General features: G+C 38.2%; 1 protein-coding gene across 2 annotated transcripts; it reads left to right on the top strand.

The window, feature by feature from the left end:
• Positions 1-16,875: 16,875 nt before the first annotated feature.
• LOC103424428 (protein IQ-domain 26-like) lies at positions 16,876-20,453 on the top strand. 2 transcript variants are annotated; one of them, XM_070817390.1, is made up of 4 exons: positions 16,876-17,564; positions 18,231-18,695; positions 19,301-19,507; positions 19,594-20,453. In XM_070817390.1, the coding sequence occupies exons 2-4, from the start codon at positions 18,279-18,281 to the stop codon at positions 20,185-20,187; spliced, it is 1,218 nt and encodes a 405-aa protein (XP_070673491.1). In that variant the 5' UTR covers positions 16,876-17,564; positions 18,231-18,278; the 3' UTR covers positions 20,188-20,453. The 2 variants fall into 2 exon arrangements, with proteins under 2 accessions (XP_070673491.1, XP_070673492.1); XM_070817391.1 differs by having other exon boundaries at positions 16,882-17,564; positions 18,244-18,695.
• The last annotated feature ends 1,879 nt before the right edge of the window (positions 20,454-22,332 follow it).

Below are 22,332 nucleotides of genomic sequence, written 5' to 3'. Positions count from 1 at the left end.
ATTTGTCATCGTTGCGTAAACGCATTTTTTACAATCTTTGCGCGACGACGTCTTTGTGACGAAAAATTCGTCGTGCCAATATTTAAGCGACGGAAGTTGTCTTATTCATCGTGAAAACTGTTTATAGTGAGAGAGTCGATAAAGGAAGTAACTTATGACGTGAAACTAAAGTCGATAACTGCTGAGTTTCACATCATAAACATTTGAATCCAAGGTATTGATATACCTTCTCCTCCTTCACCAACAATTCGGAATGTGGGGATCCATAGAGGTGGACGATAAAGACGATGGTCGTCTCTGACAGTCTGATATCAAAATCCAATGTCTTGAGATAACTTCTTTTCTGTACAACACTCTTCTTTGGAGCTAAAATGTCATCTGAATCTGTAGTTTTAGTTTAGATGGCTTCTCCATCCTTCATCACAAGTAGGATCTGCAAATGATGTTGGATTGGGTGATGGGTTTTCTCATATGCATTAGAAATTACCTTTTTGGATTCTCATATTGTTGTTGATATCATCAATTTGATATTTCTCGTGATCAAGTCTAATTTGTGATCACTACTAGAAATTTGGCTATAAGCCACCCTTTCATTTGGTGGCTATTGTCAAGTGTTGCCACTCACATTGGTGGCAAACCTCTATGGCCACCAAGCACCCACTAAACTAGTAGTGTGGCCTATGTAGAGGACTCTATTGTAAAAAATGACTACCAATTAGATAATGGTGGCACAATGAATAGTTACACCTTTGAAATATTATATAATTTTTACACATTGGTGACTAATGTTGTAATATGTTTTTTTTTAAAAAAGGCCCATTAATCTGGGCACCCAAATATATATATATATATATATATATATATATATATATATATATATATATATATATAGTTAATAGACTACACAAAATTGCATGTTTGCTGTAGTCTTCCATAACTAATCACATATTCAAAAAATCAGGTCTAAAAACCAGGTCTAAAACCAATGAGCTATACTAAAAAAATATGAAACTATCCTTCAAAGTACGAAACAGGCACCAAATTTGAAGGAAATTGCCACATAAAAGACTTCACATTTTCTTGAACACCTCCAAACATGTTTTTTAAGAGTGACATGCTCCTCGTAATGCTTGAGCCTCAATAATTGTTACCTCTACCTGCAAGCACATAAGCACATGGATCAAATGACTAAAATATACACAAAAGTATGCCTTTACAGTTTTATTATTTCCTACAACCTACTGCCTAAAAAGCATATACTTGAAAGTATGAGTCTCTTAACATTCCACACGACAAGTAGATAAATTTTTCAACAGATAAATTTATGAGTCTCAACATTTCACAAGATATATACTTGCGAGTAGATAAATTTTTTATTAGTAGATATGGTTATCAATTATGACATCCCAAAAACATTCTAAAGGTAAGACTCACTGTTTTGAACTAGTGGCTTGATGTTATCAATTTACATCAAAGTGAACCATTTCTCTAATTTTTTGGTCTTAATATATTACAAATTCAACACCAACACAAGCATCAACAAATTTCAATTTGTTTTCATTTCTTTTTATTCCTTTTTGTTCAACCCAATCAACTTCCTTGAGAAATAAAACAAAAGGTGAAGAGAGAAAGAGAGTCCCAACCTGGCTCAACTTCGCCTTTGGAAACTAGGCATTGGAAATAGAGATGGACTTGGTGAATATGGATGCAAAACCTGCAAAATTGGGCAATTAGAAAAATTAATTATTTTGATTATAAATATTCAATAACTGAGATGCTGCAATAGTGGTGTAAAAACACGAAATGGTGAATAAACAAAACCTCCACAAAGCACATCACGAAAGAAAAGAGCGTAAGGAAACTAGAAATCTTACCCCAAGGAAGAACGGGAAATTCCAGCATCTGTTTAGGTACTGTGATGATATATGAAGCAACCTGCAAAACAACATAAAAAACAAAATTAGAGAACAACAAACCAAAATTAGCAACATTTACTAGTACTAAGATTCTGTTTTGTAAACGTGCCAGGATTGGTGTAGAGCATCAATATCTCCTCCTTTTCGTAAAGAAGATCCATGATGTCCATGCCTGCTTCAAAGTATACAAGTTCCCCAACTTTTGCCACTCCCCTGAACTCAAAACCCCACGAAAGATGTATCGAAATGAGGATAGTAATCCTTGAAAACAAGCAGATCATGAGAGGAAGAAGCTAACACTAATAGTACAATGAAAGTAACGAAAACTTACTTCAATTGGAGCATAAGCTCTTCAAAGTGTACAAAAGCAATATTGTGTTGGAAATTTGAGTAGTTTGAGTAGGAATTTCTTTGTCCCACATTGACCATTCCCAAAAGATTTTATCACTTTATAAGGCTTTGTCCTTTAAAGAAAGTGATTGGAGTAATAGGCCTGGAGACTAAAATTGGGCTCACCTTTGGGGTTGGGCTTTGGGGTGTATTAATTATTTGGTAATTAATATATAATTAATTATTTATTTTTCGGATTTACTTAATTATTTTTTAATTAAATTCGAATTAAATTAATTATTTATTTTTTATGAAAAGACTCATCCTTTCAGATGAAGTCTGAGAGTTCTTTCTGAACACAGAGCAAAGCACCCTCTGAAGAGATGTCTCCCAACAGTCACACCCCATTCTCATAACTGTTGCAAACAGGCATCCATCTGCTATATATACATCCATCTGCATAGCATTTAGAACACAGAAAATAATCAACTTCATCTTCTACATTCCTAAACCTTCTTACTGAGATAACCACACTAAATTCGCCAGAAGTTAAATTTTCCAGTGCTGGAATTTTAACTTGATCGTTGAATCCTGGTGAAGCAGACGTCCGTAGAACTACAAGCACAGAGTAGGGACGAAATTTCTGTTTCAAGGACATTGCGGTACGCAAGCCTCGATCTTCAAGTTGTCTGTTTTATAATTCATATTCTAGTTTATATTCTGTTAGTTTCTATTGTATTTATTATTTATTAGCATATATAAATTATCACAGATTGTTGACTTATAATCAACATATTGTTCATGGCAATCTCAAAATTCACTTCCTTTGATAAAGAACATAGACAACTCTCAGCCGACTAGCACAATACAAAGCAAACGAAAAGAAAGAACAGAAGAGAAATTACAGAGCTTTAGAGTTTACCTGCATTAAAACGACCTCCTGTGACATGATCAACCAAAATGTAACGCACCCGATAAGAAAAAAAGATCAAATTTTTATGTGGAACATCACTTCCTCTCTGCAAAAGAATTTTAGCACATAATTTGAATTAATAAATTGAACACAAAAGCAGGAACATTTATCGGGAATGAATGCAGTCAGAAGATATCAACCAAATTTAGGAAAATCGAATGGATGCAGTCTACGTCATCCGGTTCCTCTCATCCTCAGCTCTGCATTTTAAAGGCTTAGTAGGCATGGTTGCAGAAGTTGTCAAATAATCACCATCTGAAGATTGAGAATAACCCACATTCACATTGCACAAAATTTTATACAAAATAGGACAAATTAACATATTTAAAGTAAGTATTAAGTTGCAAACATTCTTAATATAAATCAAGCAGAAAAATGAAACGAATCCAATAAAAATACAAAAGGAAAAGGAATTAAAGAAAAGTTATAGTTTAAGTATTTCAAATTAGTGATTAGTCAACGTCAATTGATCCCAAAAAATTCATATGATCAGCTCTCATGTAACATGGCATCAAACACACTACCTCCACTGCTTTGTCTGATCACAATACGACTAAGTTTATTTGTATATAAATGAGTATTACAAACAGGGCTCGAGTCATAGAACTATTATGTAGTCGAAAAAAAGTAACAAATAGGGAGGAAAGAAAGCTGAATTTTAAGTCACCCCCCACTCTACTCTGCCATATACAAAAATGAGAAGTGACTGACTTTCCTGCATAAAAATTTACTACAAAAACAGAACTTATGTAATCATGTTAATCACAAACTGCACTACAAAAAAATTGACGTATTTCCAAATATGTTGAAATCTAAAAGGGAAAAGATGATAATTCTTCTGACTTCAGAAGATTATATAATAAACATAAGATGGTGTGATCTCATAAAACTCATTTTAGGAGAAAGGAAGATATAAACATACGCAATCCGATTTTAGACTTGCCAAATAGATCTCATAAAACTCGGTATTTAGAAGAAAGGAAGATAATCTTAACAAATACAACAACAACAAAGCCTTTTCCCACAAAGTGGGGTCGGCTATATGAATCATAGAACGCCATTGCGCTCGGTTTTGTGTCATGTCCTCCGTTAGATCCAAGTACTCTAAGTCTTTTCTTAGGGTCTCTTCCAAAGTTTTCCTAGGTCTTCCTCTACCCCTTCGACCTTGAACCTCTGTCCCGAAGTCACATCTTCGAACTGGAGCGTCAGTAGGCCTTCTTTGCACATGTCCAAACCACCGTAACCGATTTTCTCTCATCTTTCCTTCAATTTCGACTACTCCTACTTTATCTCGGGCTACGTCCACGGAGTAGAGGAGTTCTCATTAATTGTGAAGGGTTTACACAAGTCATAGGTTCAAGCTCTTCTTTAGTGAGTACAAGTGAATGATTTAGTACAAATGACATTAGGAAATATTGTGGGAGAATGATCTCCTTTTATAGAAGAGAGTTTCTAGCCTTGTTCTAACATTGACACGTATCGTGTTGTGATTGGCTTCCGATGTTGACACGTGTCGCGCTATGATTGGCTTCTGATGTCCACACGTGTCGCTATGTGATTGGCCTCCTGGTTGGAGGGAAACTCTTCTGAGTCCTTGACGATGTAACGTTGATCGGTGCTCGGTAGTTTCGGTATTGGTCAAGTATGGTACAAACAGTGCTCCCCTGAGTTCCCGAGTGAGGGAAGCTCCTCGGTTGGGGACTTGCAAGATCCAAGCCGCTGAGTAATCATGAAACTTCTAAGTACTGAAGTGTGGTATCGTCTTCACTTGCCTTATCCGTCTCATAGGTAGATGTGGCATCTTCTCTGGAAGTACTCTTCCTCCATCCAGGGGTGGTATCTTTAACTGGTGGAGATACACAAGGTAATGTATCAATTTCACTTGAAGCTTACTTGTAGTTTCAGGCTTGGTCAAGCGCGATACAAACCATGTAGTAAGAGTCCCCCAAGTCGCCGAGCTAGGGGATCTGCTGAAAGAGGTGACAGACAAGGTAAGCAATCAGAGCTCCAAGCAATCAGTCCCATATCAGAAGTTTGATTTCGAGTTCCGGCTGATTGTTCTCATTCTCCCTATCTTGCAGGCAGCATGAAAGATAAAGAGAAGAAAAAGAGAAGAGAAGAAAATGAGAAGAGATGATATGAGATACTTTTGCTTTTGAAGAAGTAACTTTCCACAGGCTTATTCTTGAACTGGGCTGGAGGGTTTTCTGGTTTCCTCTAGAGTATAAGGTCGACTGAAGAATTTGAGGGTCAAAACAAGTCCATCAAATCTAGAGTACGTTCGACCCTGCTGATATGGAATACTTTTGCTGTTGACAAAGTAGTGGATGTATCGGCACGTGTTCTATTATGCTTGTCTCCACATGCTTCCTTGTATCCTTCTCACTTGCCCTATCTGTTCCTCAGACAGATGTGGTATCTTCTCTAGAAGCATAAGATGTTGAAGATAAGTACTCGAGAGCAATGCCAGGTAGGTAATTAGGTAAGGGGTTCCACGCAGTCAGTTCCTGACTGGAAGCTTGATTCCAAGTACTGACTTATTGCTCTCTTTCTCCTTGTCTTGCATGTAAGAACAAGGCCAAAGGAAAAGACAGGGAAAAAGCATGATATGGGATACTCTTGCTTTTAACCCTGATGATATGAGATATTCTTGCTCTGGTGTAGCTTGTTTGCAGAGGTATTATCGGGGGGAAAGAAAGCTGAGTATTTCGAGAGGCTTCGTTGGGAGTGCCCTCTTAGATATGAGGAAGGGTTGAGCATTTTTGCAGGTCTGCCTGTCCGTTGAGGATGAAGGTCGACATATATAGGAGTTTCCCTAACAACAAGTAGTAATGCTATTCCTTTACCCTGCTTGGTCATAGCACTGTAGTGGGAGTTGTCAACTTCACGTGTTTTAACTCTGTCATAGCACTTTGAAAAAGTGGTATGTGGTATCTGGAAAGCTGATGTTGCATGTGAAGATTACAGACAAGCTTTATCCAAGGAGATCTGGCTCTCGAAGTTGAGAAAGCAGTGCCTCTTCGATTTTCGAACTAGCAATCCTGTCAGGGATCTGGCTCTCGAGATTCGGAGAAAGTGCCTCTTCGGTGTTTTAGAAAGTAATTCTGCTGGGAGTCTGACTCTCGAGATTCGGAGAACGGTATCTCTTTGATTTTTGAGAAAGTAATCATGTTGGGAGTCTGGCTCTCGAGATTCGGAGGGCGGGCCTCTTTGATTTTGGAGCAAGCAATCTTGTTATGAGTGTTTTCTTGAATGTGAGTAAAGGTTAGGCATGTTTGCTAGTCTACCTTACCACGGAGCACAGAGGTTGACACACAGAGACTTTCCAATTATCCAGCAGTGGTGCTGTTCTTTTACCCTTGTGGGTAATAATATGGTAGCTATACCTTCAAAATTTATATGTTTAAACTTTGTTAATGCTGTTTCTATGCTATTCTTTTACCCTTCTTGGTCATAGCGATGTAGTGTGAGCTGCAAGCTTCACATGTCTAAACTTTGTCAGAGATCTTTGGCAAAGTTATCTGTGGTACCCATGAGTTGATGTTGCGTGTGGAGAGTGGATGATTGAATAGTAAGATTCACGTGCTTTATACTTCACCAGAAATCTTCGACATAATGCCCGTAATTTCCGCAAAGCTGAGTGTGCATGTGACAGGTGCTGACAAGGCTGAAAAAGCAGGTGCATTTTTTATTTTTGAGATCGGCCCTCGTGGTCTCTGAGCAGCCCAGCTTTTGAGAAAGCAAGCACTTCTTCGATTTCTGAGATCGGCCTTCGTGGTCATTGAGCAGCCCAGCTTTTGAGAAATTAAACGCCTCTTCGATTTCTGAGATCGGCCCTCGTGGTCTTTGAGCAACCTAGCTTTTGAGAAAGCAAACGCCTCTTCGATTTCTGAAGCTCCGTCGAGTGCAGATTTTTATAGAGGCTGGCATTAAGTTCCAAAGTACACTTAAATCTCCACTAGTAGAAGCTCCCTTCTTGCACTTCTAAGATCTTGATTTGTTTGACCTCTTCTCTCTTCAACACCTTTGAAAATGTCTGGCCCCTCCGACCGTCGTTTTGACTTGAACCTTGTTGAAGAGGTAGCAACGCCTTCTCCAGACAACATATGGCGCCCATTCTTCTTATCCTCTACTGGTCATCTTACCGTTGGGGATTCCGTGATGAAGAATGATATGATTGCTGCGGTGGTGGCCAAGAACCTTCTCACTCCCAAAGATAACAGACTACTTTCCAAACGGTCTGATGAGTTGGCTGTTAAGGATTCTCTAACTCTCAGTGTTCAGTGTGCAGGTTCTGTGTCTAATATGGCCCAACGCCTATTTGCTCGAACCCGCCAAGTTGAATCATTGGAGCTGAAGTGATAAGTCTCAAACAGGAGATTAGAGGGCTCAAGCATGAGAATAAACAATTGCATCGGCTCGCACATGACTATGCTACAAACATGAAGAGGAAGCTTGACCAGATGAAGGAATCTGATGGTCAGATTTTACTTGATCATCAGAGGTTTGTGGGTTTGTTCCAAATGCATTTATTGCCTTCGTCTTCTAGGGCTGTACCGCGTAATGAAGCTCCAAATGATCAACCTCTGATGCATCTTCCTTCTAGGGTTCTGTCCAGTACTGAGGCGCCAAATGATCACCCTCCGGTACCTTCTCTTTATGGGGTTCTACCGACTGCTGAGACTTCTCCTAAGCAACCTTTGTAAAGACTCCCTCTTGTTTGTTTATTTTGACTCATGTATATGTACATATTTGTAACTTATCGGAGATATCAATAAATAAGTTTTGCTTCATTTCAACGTATTGTGTTAAATACACCAAAGCCTTCTTCACTAAGTTCTTTGAATTTTTCTTTTGTTGAAGCTTGTATGTTGAAGCTTTGTGAGTGGAGCATGTAGGTTGAGGTAGTGTTCCCTTAATTTCCTGAATGAGGAAAACTTCTCGGTTGGAGACTTGAAAAATTCAAGTCACTGAGTGGGGTCGGCTATATGAATCTTAGAACGCCATTGTGCTTGGTCATGTGTCATGTTCTACGTTAGATCCAAGTACTCTAAGTCTTTTCTTAGAGTCTCTTCTAAAGTTTTCCTAGGTCTTCCTTTACCCTTTCGGCCCTGAACCTCTGTCCCGTAGTCGCATCTTCTAACCGAAGCGTCAGTAGGCCTTCTTTGCACATGTCCAAACCACCGTAATCGATTTTCTCTCAGCTTTCCTACAATTTCGGCTACTCCTACTTTACCTCGGATATCCTCATTCCTAATCTTATCCTTTCTCGTGTGCTCACACATCCAATGAAGCATCCTCATCTTCACTGCACCCATTTTGTGTACGTGTTGATGCTTCACCGCCCAATAATCTGTGCCATACAGCATCGTCGGCCTTATTGTCGTCCTATAACATTTTCCCTTGAGCTTTAGTGGCATACGGCGGTCACATAACACGCCGGATGCACTCTTCCATTTCATCCATCCAGCTTGTATTCTGTGGTTGAGATCTCCATCTAATTCTTCGTTCTTTTGCAAGATAGATCCTAGGTAACGAAAGCAGTCGCTCTTTGGTATATCCTGATCTCCGATCCTCACCCCTAACTCATTTTGGCCTCCATTTGCACTGAACTTGCACTCCATATATTCTGTCTTTGATCGGCTTAGGCGAAGACCTTTAGATTCAAACACTTCTCTCCAAAGGTTAAGCTTCGCATTTACCCCTTCCTGAGTTTCATCTATCAACACTATATCGTCTGTGAAAAGCATACACCAAGGAATATCATCTTGAATATGTCCTGTTAACTCATCCATTACCAACGCAAAAAGGTAAGGACTTAAGGATGAGCCTTGATGTAATCCTACAGTTATGGGGAAGCTTTCGGTTTGTCCTTCATGAGTTCTTACGGCAGTCTTTGCTCCTTCATACATATCCTTTATAGCTTGGATATATGCTACTCGTACTCCTTTCTTCTCTAAAATCCTCCAAAGAATGTCTCTTGGGACCCTATCATACGCTTTTTCTAAATCTATAAAGACCATGTGTAAATCCTTTTTCCCATCTCTATATCTTTCCATTAATCTTCGTAAAAGATAGATTACCTCCATGGTTGAGCGCCCTGGCATGAACCCGAATTAGTTGTCCGAAACCCGTGTCTCTTGCCTCAATCTATGCTCAATAACTCTCTCCCAGAGTTTCATTGTATGACTCATTAGCTTAATACCCCTATAGTTCATGCAATTTTGTACGTCGCCCTTATTCTTGTAGATAGGCACCAAAGTGCTCTTTCGCCACTCATTTGGCATCTTCATCATTTTCAAAATCCTATTGAAAAAGTCAATGAGCCATGCTATACCTGTCTCTCCCATGACTTTCCACACTTCGATCAGTATATCATCTGGGCCTACTGCTTTTCTATGCTTCATCTTCTTCAAAGCTACAACCACTTCTTCCTTCCTGATTCGACGATAAAATGAGTAGTTTCTACACTCTTCTGAGTTACTCAACTCCCCTAAAGAAGTACTCATTTCATGTCCTTTATTGAAAAGATTATGAAAATAACCTCTCAATCTGTCTTTGATCGCGTTCTCTGTAGCAAGAACCTTTCCATCCTCATCCTTGATGCACCTCACTTGGTTTAGGTCCCTTGTCTTCTTTTCCCTTGCTCTAGCTAGTTTATAGATATCCAGCTCTCCTTCTTTGGTATCTAGTCGCTTATACATATCGTCATAAGCCGCTAACTTAGCTTCTCTCACAGCTTTCTTCGCCTCTTGCTTCGCTTTTCTATACCTTTCACCATTTTCATCGGTCATATCCTTGTATAAGGCTTTACAACATTCCTTCTTAGCCTTCACCTTTGTTTGTACTTCCTCATTCCACCACCAAGATTCCTTTTGGTGTGGAGCAAAGCCCTTGGACTCTCCTAATACCTCTTTTGCTACTTTTCGGATACAACTAGCCATGGAATCCCACCTTTGGCTAGCTTCCCCCTCTCTATCCCACACACACTGGGTGATTACTTTCTCTTTGAAAATGGCTTGTTTTTCTCCTTTTAGATTCCACCATCTAGTCCTTGGGCACTTCCAAGTCTCTTTTTTTTCTTACTCTTTTGATATGTACATCTATCACCAACAAGCGATGTTGATTAGCCAAGCTCTCTCTCGGTATAACTTTGCAATCCTTACAAATTATACGATCCCCTTTCCTCATTAGAAAAAAATCTGTTTATGTTTTTGACAACCCACTATTGTAGGTGATCACATGTTCTTCTCTCTTCTTAAAGAAGGTGTTGGCTAAGAAGAGATCATATGTCATTGCAAAATCCAAGATAACTTCCCCATCCTCGTTTCTCTCCCCAAAACCATGGCCACCATGAAAACCTCCATAGTTGTCTGTCTCCCTGCCCACGTGTCCATTTAAATATCCTCCTATAAATAACTTCTCCGTCTGAGCAATTCCTTGCACCAAGTCTCCAAGGTCTTCCCAAAATTTCTCCTTCGAATTCGTATCCAACCCTACTTGAGGTGCGTACGCACTAATCACATTGATGAGTTCTTGTCCTATTACAATCTTGATTGCCATGATTATATCTCCTACCCTCTTGACATCTACAACATCTTGTGTCAAGGTCTTGTCCACGATGATGCCAACACCGTTTCTCGTTCTATTTGTGCCCGAATACCAAAGTTTAAACCCTGAGTTTTCTAGATCCTTTGCCTTAAGATCAACCCACTTAGTTTCTTGTAGGCACATAATATTTATCCTTCTCCTCACCATAACTTCCACTACTTCCATAGATTTTCCCATTAAGGTTCCTATATTCCACGTTCTTAAACGCATTCTACTCTCTTGAACTCTACCCTTCTGTCTTAACTTCTTCACCCTTCCCCATCTAATAGGATCAAAGTACTTCTTTTGTGTGTCATGTGTAAAGTTGATAGGAGCATATGCTCCCAAACAACTTTGAGTGGAGTCGTTCAAAAAGAAGTTTTTATGGCCCCCTTGCTCATTTAACATTGCATCCGGGTACCGATGGAGATACAGCGACCCTTGCTCACTTATCACTGTGCTCGGGCCACACAGCACGCCACTTACAGGTGACGCCCTAGCTTTAGCGCGATTTCGTTCTGGATTCATTTTCATAAGGATTCGACGTAACCGAGGAGTGCTGGTTGTCGACTACCTAACGCCCTCCCCCTCCTCCTTTATCCGGGCTTGGGACCGGCAATGTAAGATAAACTTACACAGGCGAAGTTAAGATAATCTTAACAAATATATCTCATAAAACTCAGTATATCTAATCCGCTTTCAGTCTTGCCAAATGTAATCTCATAAAACTTAGTATTTAGGAGAAAGGAAGATAATCTTGAAACATACACCTAACCACTAAATTCAGCTCCTAAAACCGAAATTTTTTTTTATGGTTTCTTAGTTTCTTACCCACAAAAATAAAGTTGAAAAAAAAACAATAAATCATGAATTAAATTAAACTTCTCACCTCCACCTCCAGCAGAGCTTTCACATTCTCAACCTGCCACAAAAAAAATAAAAATCAAATCAAATTCAAATCAAATCAAATTCAATTAAAAATAAAAAAGAGAACTTGAATATAGCAACCCTACTCCCCCTCTTTCTCCTTCTCTCCCTCTCCCTCTGCAATTCACCCGTGCACCCCTCCCTCTGTAACCCTCCCCCTGAAACCCCTAAACCCCACGCATAGGCCCTATATCTTGTGACTGCAACCTCACTAATCACCCCCATCACCTCAATCCCATCGAACCAGGGGCCCGATCAAATTGAAACCAACCGGAGCCCACTCCCCATAACCCTACCACCCTCCCACCCCTGTGAACTTCACCTTCTTCAATCCTCCAAATAACAAATTTTCAGTCCCCTAATCCTAAATTTGCAGACAACCCATAAAAAATCAGACAATCAAGGATCGAAGAAGCCGTCGATCAAAATTCAAAAGCAGAAAAATACAAAGAAATCAAGCATGCAGTAACTGAAATTAGGGGATTTTCAAAACAAAAATCCTAATTTTAATTCTAAATCCCCAAATTGAAAGTTCAAAACCCTAATCCTTAATTTCCGAATCCAAATCCAAATCAAGGTACAATAATTTCATGAAGTTTGGCACCTTCATCTTAGAGAAGCTTCGATTTGGAGGTCGTTGAAGGTGGAACCGTGGAAGTTTGGATTTGGAATATGGTGCAGTGGTCGATGACTCGACGGCCGACGTGTTGAGTTTGTGACAAAGAGAGGAGGAGGAGAGCAGCGAGTGCAGAGACGATTCGAGGGATTAGAGAGAGTGTTGAGTCCGAGGCTGTTGACATAGCAGAGGAGGAGATTATTGTAGCAGAGAGATCCGAGAGGTTAGAGAGAGTGTCTGAGTGAGAGAGAGAGAGAGAGAGCGTAGAGTCATTTGAGAGATAAGAGAGAGAGTGAGGTTTTTTAGCCAACGGTTGAGATTTAATCTCAACCAAATCCAACGCTTATGGTTTATTCAAGTATATATAATATATACTTTTACAGTTTGATAAAGATTAAAGCCACCAATGAATGGTGTTATAAAGGTTAAAGACACCAATCATTTGTGGCTCAATGTTGAAGGCCACCGATATCAGTGGCAGCCCATTGTAAAGCCACCAATTTCTAGTAAGAGTAGCCGCTTTATATCTATGGCCACCAATTGCAAATGGTGTGCAAAAAATGATGGCCTATAAGCATAATTCTAGTAGTGGATATCCAATATGCCACATCGAAAAATAGCATTATTCTCCATAAGCAAAATTGTGTAGATATGCATCGCAGCACAAACAGTGTGACATGCTATGTTACATTATCGGACATGAAGCAACCGTTAATTACATAAATGTTTAAAGTGTAATAATTTTTCGGAGTGCAGGTAAGCAATGGAGGGGAAAGCAAAGAAGAAGGATTACAGATAAGGTGTTTGATCATTTTTTTTTTTTTTTTGCTGATTGTTGTTTAATCATCATGTGTGCTAGTGATATTATTAAGCGATTACCCGTCCCACATTTTGATCAACCCTCCAAAGATCATGTCACTCAAATTGTGTAATATGATAATATGAATGTTAAGCCATTTTATTACTGTATTCTTAGGTTTTTGAATGGCTGCTGAATCTAAACAGCTTAAACATGAAGATGAATTACAATCTAGGGTCAGTTTTCTTATACAGGGATTTTTCCGTTGGATACAATCGAACGGTTGAAATAACAGCACCTTGGCCGAGGCACTAATGCCTACTTCTATGTTAAATTTCCGTCGAGATATCTTCCTGAAGGCATGAGATTGTTTATGTGTGCATGTCGGGTCGGATGTTATAAATTTTGTGAGATTGGTATGTTTCCTGTGTGTCTTTCACTGACTAAAATGGAACCAAGTTCTTAGTAACTTTTGTGGGTGTTTGGACATTGATGGAAAGCGTGTTTATAAAGGATTTTACTAGTAGCAATGTTAGTAGAAGCATGTCGAAATTCTTAAATAAGTATAAAGTGATTACTTGTAATTAAAGTACTTCTTCAGAGAGCATCGAACAGGTGCTTATAGACTAAAGCACTTTTAAGTGTTTTTCAAGCTGATAAACACTTTAAACGTATATGCTAAACATTGTCAAAAATATTTTTGATTATTTATAAGTGTTTTTTAACAATTGTAAAAGCACTATCAAACATGCATATATGTATTTTTCTTTTTATGAGTTTGATTTATGGAATTTGTGTATTGGGTAGATTAAATCAAACAACCTCGTACTTAATTTTGCTCATATATTTTAGTTAATAAGAGTCTACGATGATTTTTAGATTTACAATAACAACTCCAAATAAAATTCAAATTTGAACATCAAACAACTAGGATAGTTGTACTTGATTGACGTCTCAAATGTCAAATTTTGCATGTTATACAACTTGGGCTTCCAGGGACAGAAGTTGAGGATGCAAGTCCAGGCCAGTGACTTGTTGCAAAAATCCATACCAACTCATGGTCCAAAACTGATTGACTTTTTCAGTAGTAATTAAGATTGATTGTTGAATGAAAGATAATGATTACTAAGGTCGGTCGGTCCCAACTGTGTACGGATGGAGGAAGTTCTGGGACTAGTACTTACCGATGACACAACTACACGTTACAAGAAAGTCCATAAGATTAAGGGAGTTTTAACAGAAAAATTCGCAGTACTTTTCACTTTAACAAAAAATCATATTTTTACACTAAAAAATCAAACATGGTACTATTTATTTTACCCTTAATTTTGTCCGTATCGTTAAAATTCAAAGTTTTCAAGTCATTTTCATTAGTTTTCCTTAAGATGACAAACTTTGTATAAATTATAGAGTGAAATTGTCTCATCTCTTATTACCTGCTCTTTCCCTCCTTTTTTGGGACTTGGATTCTCTGCCCTCCCAATTCGGTGCCCTCTCCGTGCCCTCCTGTTTGTGGGGTCACGGTTAAGCCACGTCAATATTTTATATTACTATTTTTTTTTGTCTTATTATTTTTATAAAAAACAATATAAAATATTAGCATGGATTAACCGTGACCGCACAAAACAGGAGGGCACGGGGAAGGCACCGAAATGGGAGGGCAGAGAATCCAAGTCCCCTTTTTTCTTACACTTTCCTCTTTGTTGATTATTTTAATATAAAATTTTAAAACAAGATGTTAATGTGACTTAATCATAATCATTTAAATAAAAGAGAAAGAAAGAAAGAGAAATTATGAGAGAAGAAAATTCTACTCTATAAGACCAACTCCAACCCTTGGTGTAAAACTCAAATTTTAGATTCTAAACCTACCCAACTTGCTCTAACCCTTGGCCAAAATATGAGTTTTAACCCAAAATTCCCTTGGGTTTGGTCCACAATAATATGTATTTGTTTTTAGTTTTATATTTATAAATTCATTGAATTTAACGGCTAAGATCTAATATGATTAAATCTAACGGTAAAAAAATGATTTAATGGTTCAAATTTAAATTCACCAGCTAAAATAATTTTAAAAAAAATCTTTCATGTGTTTCTTTTTTTCTTCATAGTATTCCATGAGTTTCATAGTGTTGGTTTAGTGATTTTTCAATATTTATCGGAATCTAAACATTTTTAGGTTAAAATGTTCATAAAATTAAATTGGATGGTCTACATATTTAAAAAAAATTACTTTAAGAATCCTAAATTCATTATTTAATGATCTCGGACTAAAAATTTAACCCATAAGGGTTTTAGTAGAAAACATGTTTCTAGGTTAAAACCTATATATTCTGAGTTAAAAAATTTAGATTTTAACCCAAAAATTGGAGATGGTCTAAAAAATAATAGCTGCCTGCCTATATATTTAGGAACTGCAAATGTACAAGGAAAGACTTGGCCCCCTTTTATAGCAACTTGCTAAGTTCCACTGTCCCACAAGGATTGTAATCTTCACAATGCAACTGCCAATTCCTGTTGTTGCAAATTCAGTCACTCCTACTCCCCTCCCCCTAGTATTTTTGGCATGATTTCGTAAATGGATATTGTTAGTCACTTAATTTGGTCGTGATTGTGTTAAACTTTGCTGGTTTTTACGTGGACATTCAAGGGAGAGTGTTATAAAAACTGTGAGAATTAAAATGCCCTCATGGTTTAATCAAAAGTGAAAAAGTAAGGACTAAAAATAGTGGTATTGTCAAATTTTGTTGTTGTTGTATGACATAGTTTTCAACTTGTATCACATGTTTTTCAACAAGCATTAATTTCCCTAGTAAACATCTGCACGTAAATAGCTCTATATAATGAGCATGCAGTGTAAAATCAAATACACAAAAATATAAAGAGTGAAAGTAATAATACAAATATCTCTCTCCTCTCTTTTTCTGCATCATTTGTGTGGTACAATTACGAAAATAAATAGCATGATACATTTCACCTGTTCTACTTCTATCTCTAACAAAGGTTACCTAATGTCTAATTTAAACTAAAAACTTAAACGAGTTTGAAGCCGAAACTAAATAATTCAATCATATCATATCCAATAGAATAATTCAACACTTGTGAAGTGGAGGGAATGCGCAATCCGTTCTTTTCAAATTCTACATGTGTCCATACCCAATCCAGTGTCTTCAAATTCAACCTATGATCTCGCCCAAATTGTTGAAATTCAATTTGAATTAATGCTAAAATGTTGCTGTTGAACGCTACGCATTTAATTATGCCCTGGATTTTAGCCAAACCAATGAACAAGAATAAGTAAGATCCATACTATTTTCAGGTTCCTTATCCATCATGTGACAGCGTACAACACCAAAAACAAAAAATAATTAAAACTCTGTGACACCACTCATCACACCAGATTGCAGAGATGAAGAAGAAGGGATCGGCATTCATTCGAATTTTTTGGAGGATATATATATATATATATATATATATATTTTTTTTTTTTTAACCAAAAAAAAAGAACCCAAATTTCAAATAGTCAATGGTAGATTGCCATTATTATCATTCACTCTAAAATCTAAATATTTATCCAACTTTGGTAATATCCCAAATATCAGGAAAAAAACAAAAATTCAAAACCCCAGCATTTATGGATTTTCAAATCCCAAGATTGCCCCCTCCCCTTCTCTCCCTCTCCCTCTCTCTGTCCTCTTAATAAGCAATGTCTGCACCCCCAAATGGATTCATATCTGCTTGATCAGGGCTGATTTGGGAAATCCCAGAGAGCTCTGTTTCAAAGATTTTGATGCAGTAAGAATGCCAGAGACTCGGTAAACAATCCTAGAGAGAGAGAGAGGGGGGGGGGGAGAGAGAGAGAGAGGGAATCACTGTGAAAACAAAAAGGATATGGAAACGCTTCCAACCCAAGAAGGAAAGCGTAGTCTGAGGCTTTTTTGGGTTCTTCTTTCCCTCTCACTCATCTGTAGTAGTCCTTAATGCCTGCACTTCTCTAGTATTTCCACAGTCTGAGTCTACTTCGAGAGAGAGAGGAGAGAGAAATATCAGAGAAGATTATGGCTTTAATGTAGTAGGTTTGGGGGGTTGCAGTTGCAGAAGATAGCAAAAGGGTATTTTGCATTTTAGAGAGAGAGAAGCTTAATAATACCCAAAAGGGTTTTGGAAGAGAAGAAGGGAGAAGCTTTTTTAAAGAAACTCGAAGCGGTTCACGGGATTGTCAGTGGGTATCTTTCATTTGGAGCACACGTTGCTCCAGAAAGTTGAGATATTTAGAGAGAGAGAGTGAGTGAAGCAGTGGAGGACGCGGTGGCAGTGCCGTTTGTTGTTGTTGTATTGCCAATAATAGTTAGAGGTCAAAGTGTGGGGGGCTGTAGAATCCGGCTCTTTTTTTGAATTCAAAGATTTAAGGAGGTGAGTGTGAGAGAGTTTGTATATTTTTAATCTCTGTAAATTATTGTTTTGTGAAGTTTTTGGGTTTATTAGTTTTTGAAAACTTTGTTTTTTCGAATTATAAAATGGTTTTTGAACCTCTGCGTCTTTCTGTGACAGATTTTGTCTTGTAATACCGTTCTTCACGAGGACCTGTCAGAATTTTTACAAAAGAAAATTGAAAAAAAAAAAACCCAATCTTTAATCTTTATCTCAATTTTTTTGTTTATCTTTTGCTCCACACTTCTCTGCTTGCAACCTGTAAAGATTATGGGAGATTTTGCAGAAACCCTTTCTGCTCTCTTTGCTCACACCCACCCACCTTTATTTTTGGATTTTTTTTTCAGAACTTTCTCACTCAACTTTCTCTCTCAACTTTCTCTCTCAACTTTCTCTCTCATCCAGAGTCTAGACACTAAAAATGGAGATAGCCCATTTGCTCACACTCGGCACTTTGCTCTTTAAACTCAACATTCCCTCTCTCTTTCACCCTAGGACATTTTATTCTTCACTTTCACTTGTTTCTCTCTCCTCACTTTCTCTATCTACATTTGGTGCTTTGTAGGGTATTAGCTTCTTCATAAACTCCATCTGGATCTTTTTGACTCGCCCTTTACTTAACCCCTGGCTCCTTTTAACTTTCTCCAGCTTCCAACTTCAGATTCTAGAGAGAGAAGGTGAGACAGCAAAAACAACATGGGGAGAGCTACAAGATGGTTGAAGAGCTTGCTGGGGATGAAGAGAGAGAAAGAGCACGTCGACAACACCAGCACTGTCTCCAGCGACCGGAAGGAGAAGAAAAGGTGGAGCTTCGCCAAGTCAGGGAAAGACACAACAACTAATCTTCCGCCCAATGTTCCTGTCCCTGCTGACTCTGCCTGGCTCAGATCCTACCTTGCCGACTCAGAGAAGGAGCAGAGCAAGCACGCAATTGCGGTGGCTGCGGCCACCGCAGCTGCTGCTGATGCTGCAGTGGCTGCAGCACAGGCGGCCGTCGCGGTTGTGAGGTTGACAAGTCAAGGCGGTGGCCGCGGCGGTGGTGGCGGGATCATGTTTGGGAAAAGAGAGAGATGGGCTGCAATGAAGATTCAAACTGTTTTCAGAGGCTATTTGGTAAGTTGGGTTTTCATTTTCTTCATTAAATTAAATTAGGTGATTTATTTGATTGTTGGTATGTTTGTTTTTGCTTATAGAATGTTGGTCACGTAAAAATATAACAAATTTGAACTTATGTTTTGGTTGGTTTTGTGGAAGGAGTTTCCTTAATTTTTACTTTTGTGTCTGCTCCCAGAAAGTTACAAACATCTGCTTCCTCATACAATGGAACCTGCTAGATTTACTGTTACATATGTTGTCCTACTTTTATGTCTGCTCCTAAAAGATTGCAAAAATTGCTTCCAAATCCTATGGAACAGTACAAAAATGTGTTTCCTCTGTCAATCGAACGGCGGATATTCGGTCCCCCTTGATCATTATGTGTATTTCCGAATGTGAAGTGTGTGAAATTTGAAATCTTGTTTTCAAACAGGGTAACAATTTTAATGTCTGCCCCTATTTGTGTTGATGATTTCGGTTTTCTTGCTTTTTCTGGCATTGATTTCTTGGCATTGGTTTTATATCTTATTTACCCCATTTGTTGTTATGATTTCGGTTTTCTTGCCTTTTCTGGGAAATGATGTGCATTGTTCTGTTCGACCTTGAATTGAATTTGATTTCAGGCGAGAAAGGCTCACCGTGCTCTTAAAGGACTGGTTAAGTTGCAGGCTCTTGTTAGAGGCTTTCTTGTCCGGAAACGGGCTGCTGCCACTCTTTACAGTATGCAAGCTCTTTTTAGAGCACAGACTACTGTCCGATACCAGCGTGCGCGTCGTTCTTTCAATAAAGAGAATAGGTTCCTACCCGAAATTAATGCCCGGAAGTCTGTTGTAAGTCTTAATTTCACCAACTTCCATTGGATCACATTTTACATCTCTTGCTTCTTACTTATGTGGTTGATTCATTAATTTTACAGGAAAGATTTGAAGATGCAAGAAGTGAATTTTATAGCAGGAGGCTTTCTGCAACTTATGAAACTTCGGTTAATAGCTTTGATGAAAGCCCGAAGATTGTGGAAATTGACACATTCAAGCCGAGATCCAGGTCTCATAGGTTCAACACCATATTATCTGATTGTGGCGAAGACCTGCCTTACCAAACCATCTCCTCACCGCTGCCCTGTCCCATGCCAGCTCGTATCTCTATACCTGACAGCAAGAAACCTCAAGATTTTGAATGGTACTTCAATGGTAATGAATGCAAGTTCCCGACTGCCCATAACACTCCGCGGTTTGCCACCTCTTTTCGTTCTAATGCTCCCGGCACACCATCCAAAAGTGTTTGTGGAGACAGCTTCTTTCGGCCTTACTCAGACTCCCCAAACTACATGTCAAGCACTCAGTCATTTAATGCCAAGTCGAGATCCCACAGCGCCCCAAAGCAAAGGCCGGAACCAGGGCCTAAGAAGAGGCTTTCGCTTAATGAAATGATGGCAGCGAGAAACAGCATCAGCGGCATTCGAATGCATCGATCGTGTAATCAAATCCAAGAAGAAGTCTCGAATGATTGAGAAATCTGCAACGAGAAAAAGAAAGGTCCTCTTATCTTTTGGTTAAAAATCAGGCAGGACTTTGCATAGCAGATGGTAAAAAAAACAGATTGGAGAGAGGAGAACAACTTCTCTTTTGCCTTATTTTCCACTTTAGCATCAACAATGAATAGGTAGAACACAGAGTTATTGTGTAAATTCTTTTGTTTTTTATTTTCTTCAAGTTTCTTTCCAATTGTGCCTTATGAGTTATGAATCAATGAAATGAAAGGAGCTTCTACATGTTATTTTCTGAGAATCCAAATTTTTGGTTAGCAAAACAATAATCTCAGAAGTTCCAGTGGCAAAACTGATTGTTAAAAAGCTAAAGTGGTTAAAAAGCGATTGTTTTGTTTCTGAGTCTCACTTTTCAAGTATAGCTTGTATCAATTTAAACCACATCGCTTTTATCAAAACTAAAGTTGTCAAGCATTATTTACCACATCTATCTTCGCATTTGAGGTCTTTTGTTTGAGTCTCAAATTTTCAATATCACTTGTAATAACTAAGGTTCTAAAAGACGTTAGACGCTAGTTGAGCGACGCACTGGAGCATAGCACCTAGGTGGATTTAAGTAAATTTGTTACATATCGTATAAATAAGTATCTGATTATACTTAAAAAATACATAACTTCATTGAATTACATAAATTGCAAAATAGAATAACATATAGATTATAGATTATTGGAACATAATGAAAATATGAGGAACAAGCACATAATGTGTGTTCATATAAATATTTAACAAGTCTCTTATAATTTATTAAAAAAATAAATAAAATGTCAAACGAAAGTTATCTATTTTCTGTCTAAATAAAAGTCACGAATTGTGTTGGTGTTGTCTAAACGTCATTTCTTAGTTTTCAAACGTTTATAAATTAATCAAGATGGCGCCCTTTCTTTTATAACAATTACTGCTACATCTAATGTTTTTTTATTCGAATCTCCCTACCATCAATCAAACGAAGAACATTGTGATTGGAAACATCTTTCACTATTTGGCTTACCAAAAACTTATGTGAGAGTTTAACTTTAACCAGCATGTCATCAAATGTCATGGACAAAAAGGAATTTACTATGATTACAAAAGGGACTAAAGCACAGCTCTCTAGTTTGTTTGTATTTGCCTATATAGGCAGATAGGAGAAGTGGACAAAAACATCTCGTTTTCAAACGTTGCTAAATTCATGACAGCTTGGCTAGGCAAGCAGCAGTGGGATAAGAAAATAAGGTGGCTTTCAGAACATTATTGGGGGACAGGCCACATTATACACAAAAATAATTTCATGCTAGGAGCATTAAATCATTTAGACTATTCAATGCTCGTAATATTTAAATATTATATAGCATGAAAGTAAAACCATGTTATATATAATATAACATTATAGATGCAAGAAAAATTGAAATATTATTTGAATTGAGCCCCTATTTTCCCACCAAAAGCATAGCTTCCGTGAAGCTTGCAAAGAATCCAAACCCAAGTTTGATTCCCTCTGTCCTATGCTTGTAGCTTAGCCTAATTTAATAAGTTGGACATTGATCTGGTTCTTTTACCTTACACTTTTTTTTTGGAATATACATATAAGACTTACAGGATCCACTCCCATGAACGATGTAGGATCTTACAATCCACCCTACTTAAGGGTCTGACGTCCTCGCAGGTACTACACATCGTGCCAGGGATTGGCTCTGATACCAAATTGTCACATCCAGCACGAGCCCCCACCACATCCCGGGCTCGACTCCACCGTAGCACGATATTGTCCTCTTTGGGCTCCAACTACGCCCTCAAGGTTTTGTTTCTGGAAACTCACACGAGAACTTCCCAATGGGTCACCCATCATGGGATTGCTCTCGTACGAACTCGCTTAACTTCGGAGTTCCAATGGAACCCGAAACCAATGAGCTCCCAAAAGATCTCGTGCTAGGTAGAGATGAGAATATACATATAAGGCTTACATGATCCACTTCCCTGGACGATGTGGGATCTTACACAAATTCTCACCCATGCAAATTTGACAAGTCATCAAGTTTGATCGTATAAATGTAAGCATGATGTTTTCTTCATCCCCATCTTTTCAGTAAGCATGAATATCACTTGCATTTTGAAAATGCGTATTGGTGCTAT

The sequence above is a fragment of the Malus domestica genome, chromosome 17 (genome assembly GCF_042453785.1).
Source record: "Malus domestica chromosome 17, GDT2T_hap1".
Classification (NCBI taxonomy): Eukaryota; Viridiplantae; Streptophyta; class Magnoliopsida; order Rosales; family Rosaceae; genus Malus; species Malus domestica.
The sequence above is the reverse complement of the archived record's forward strand: the minus strand, read 5'-3'. Positions and strand labels throughout refer to the sequence as shown.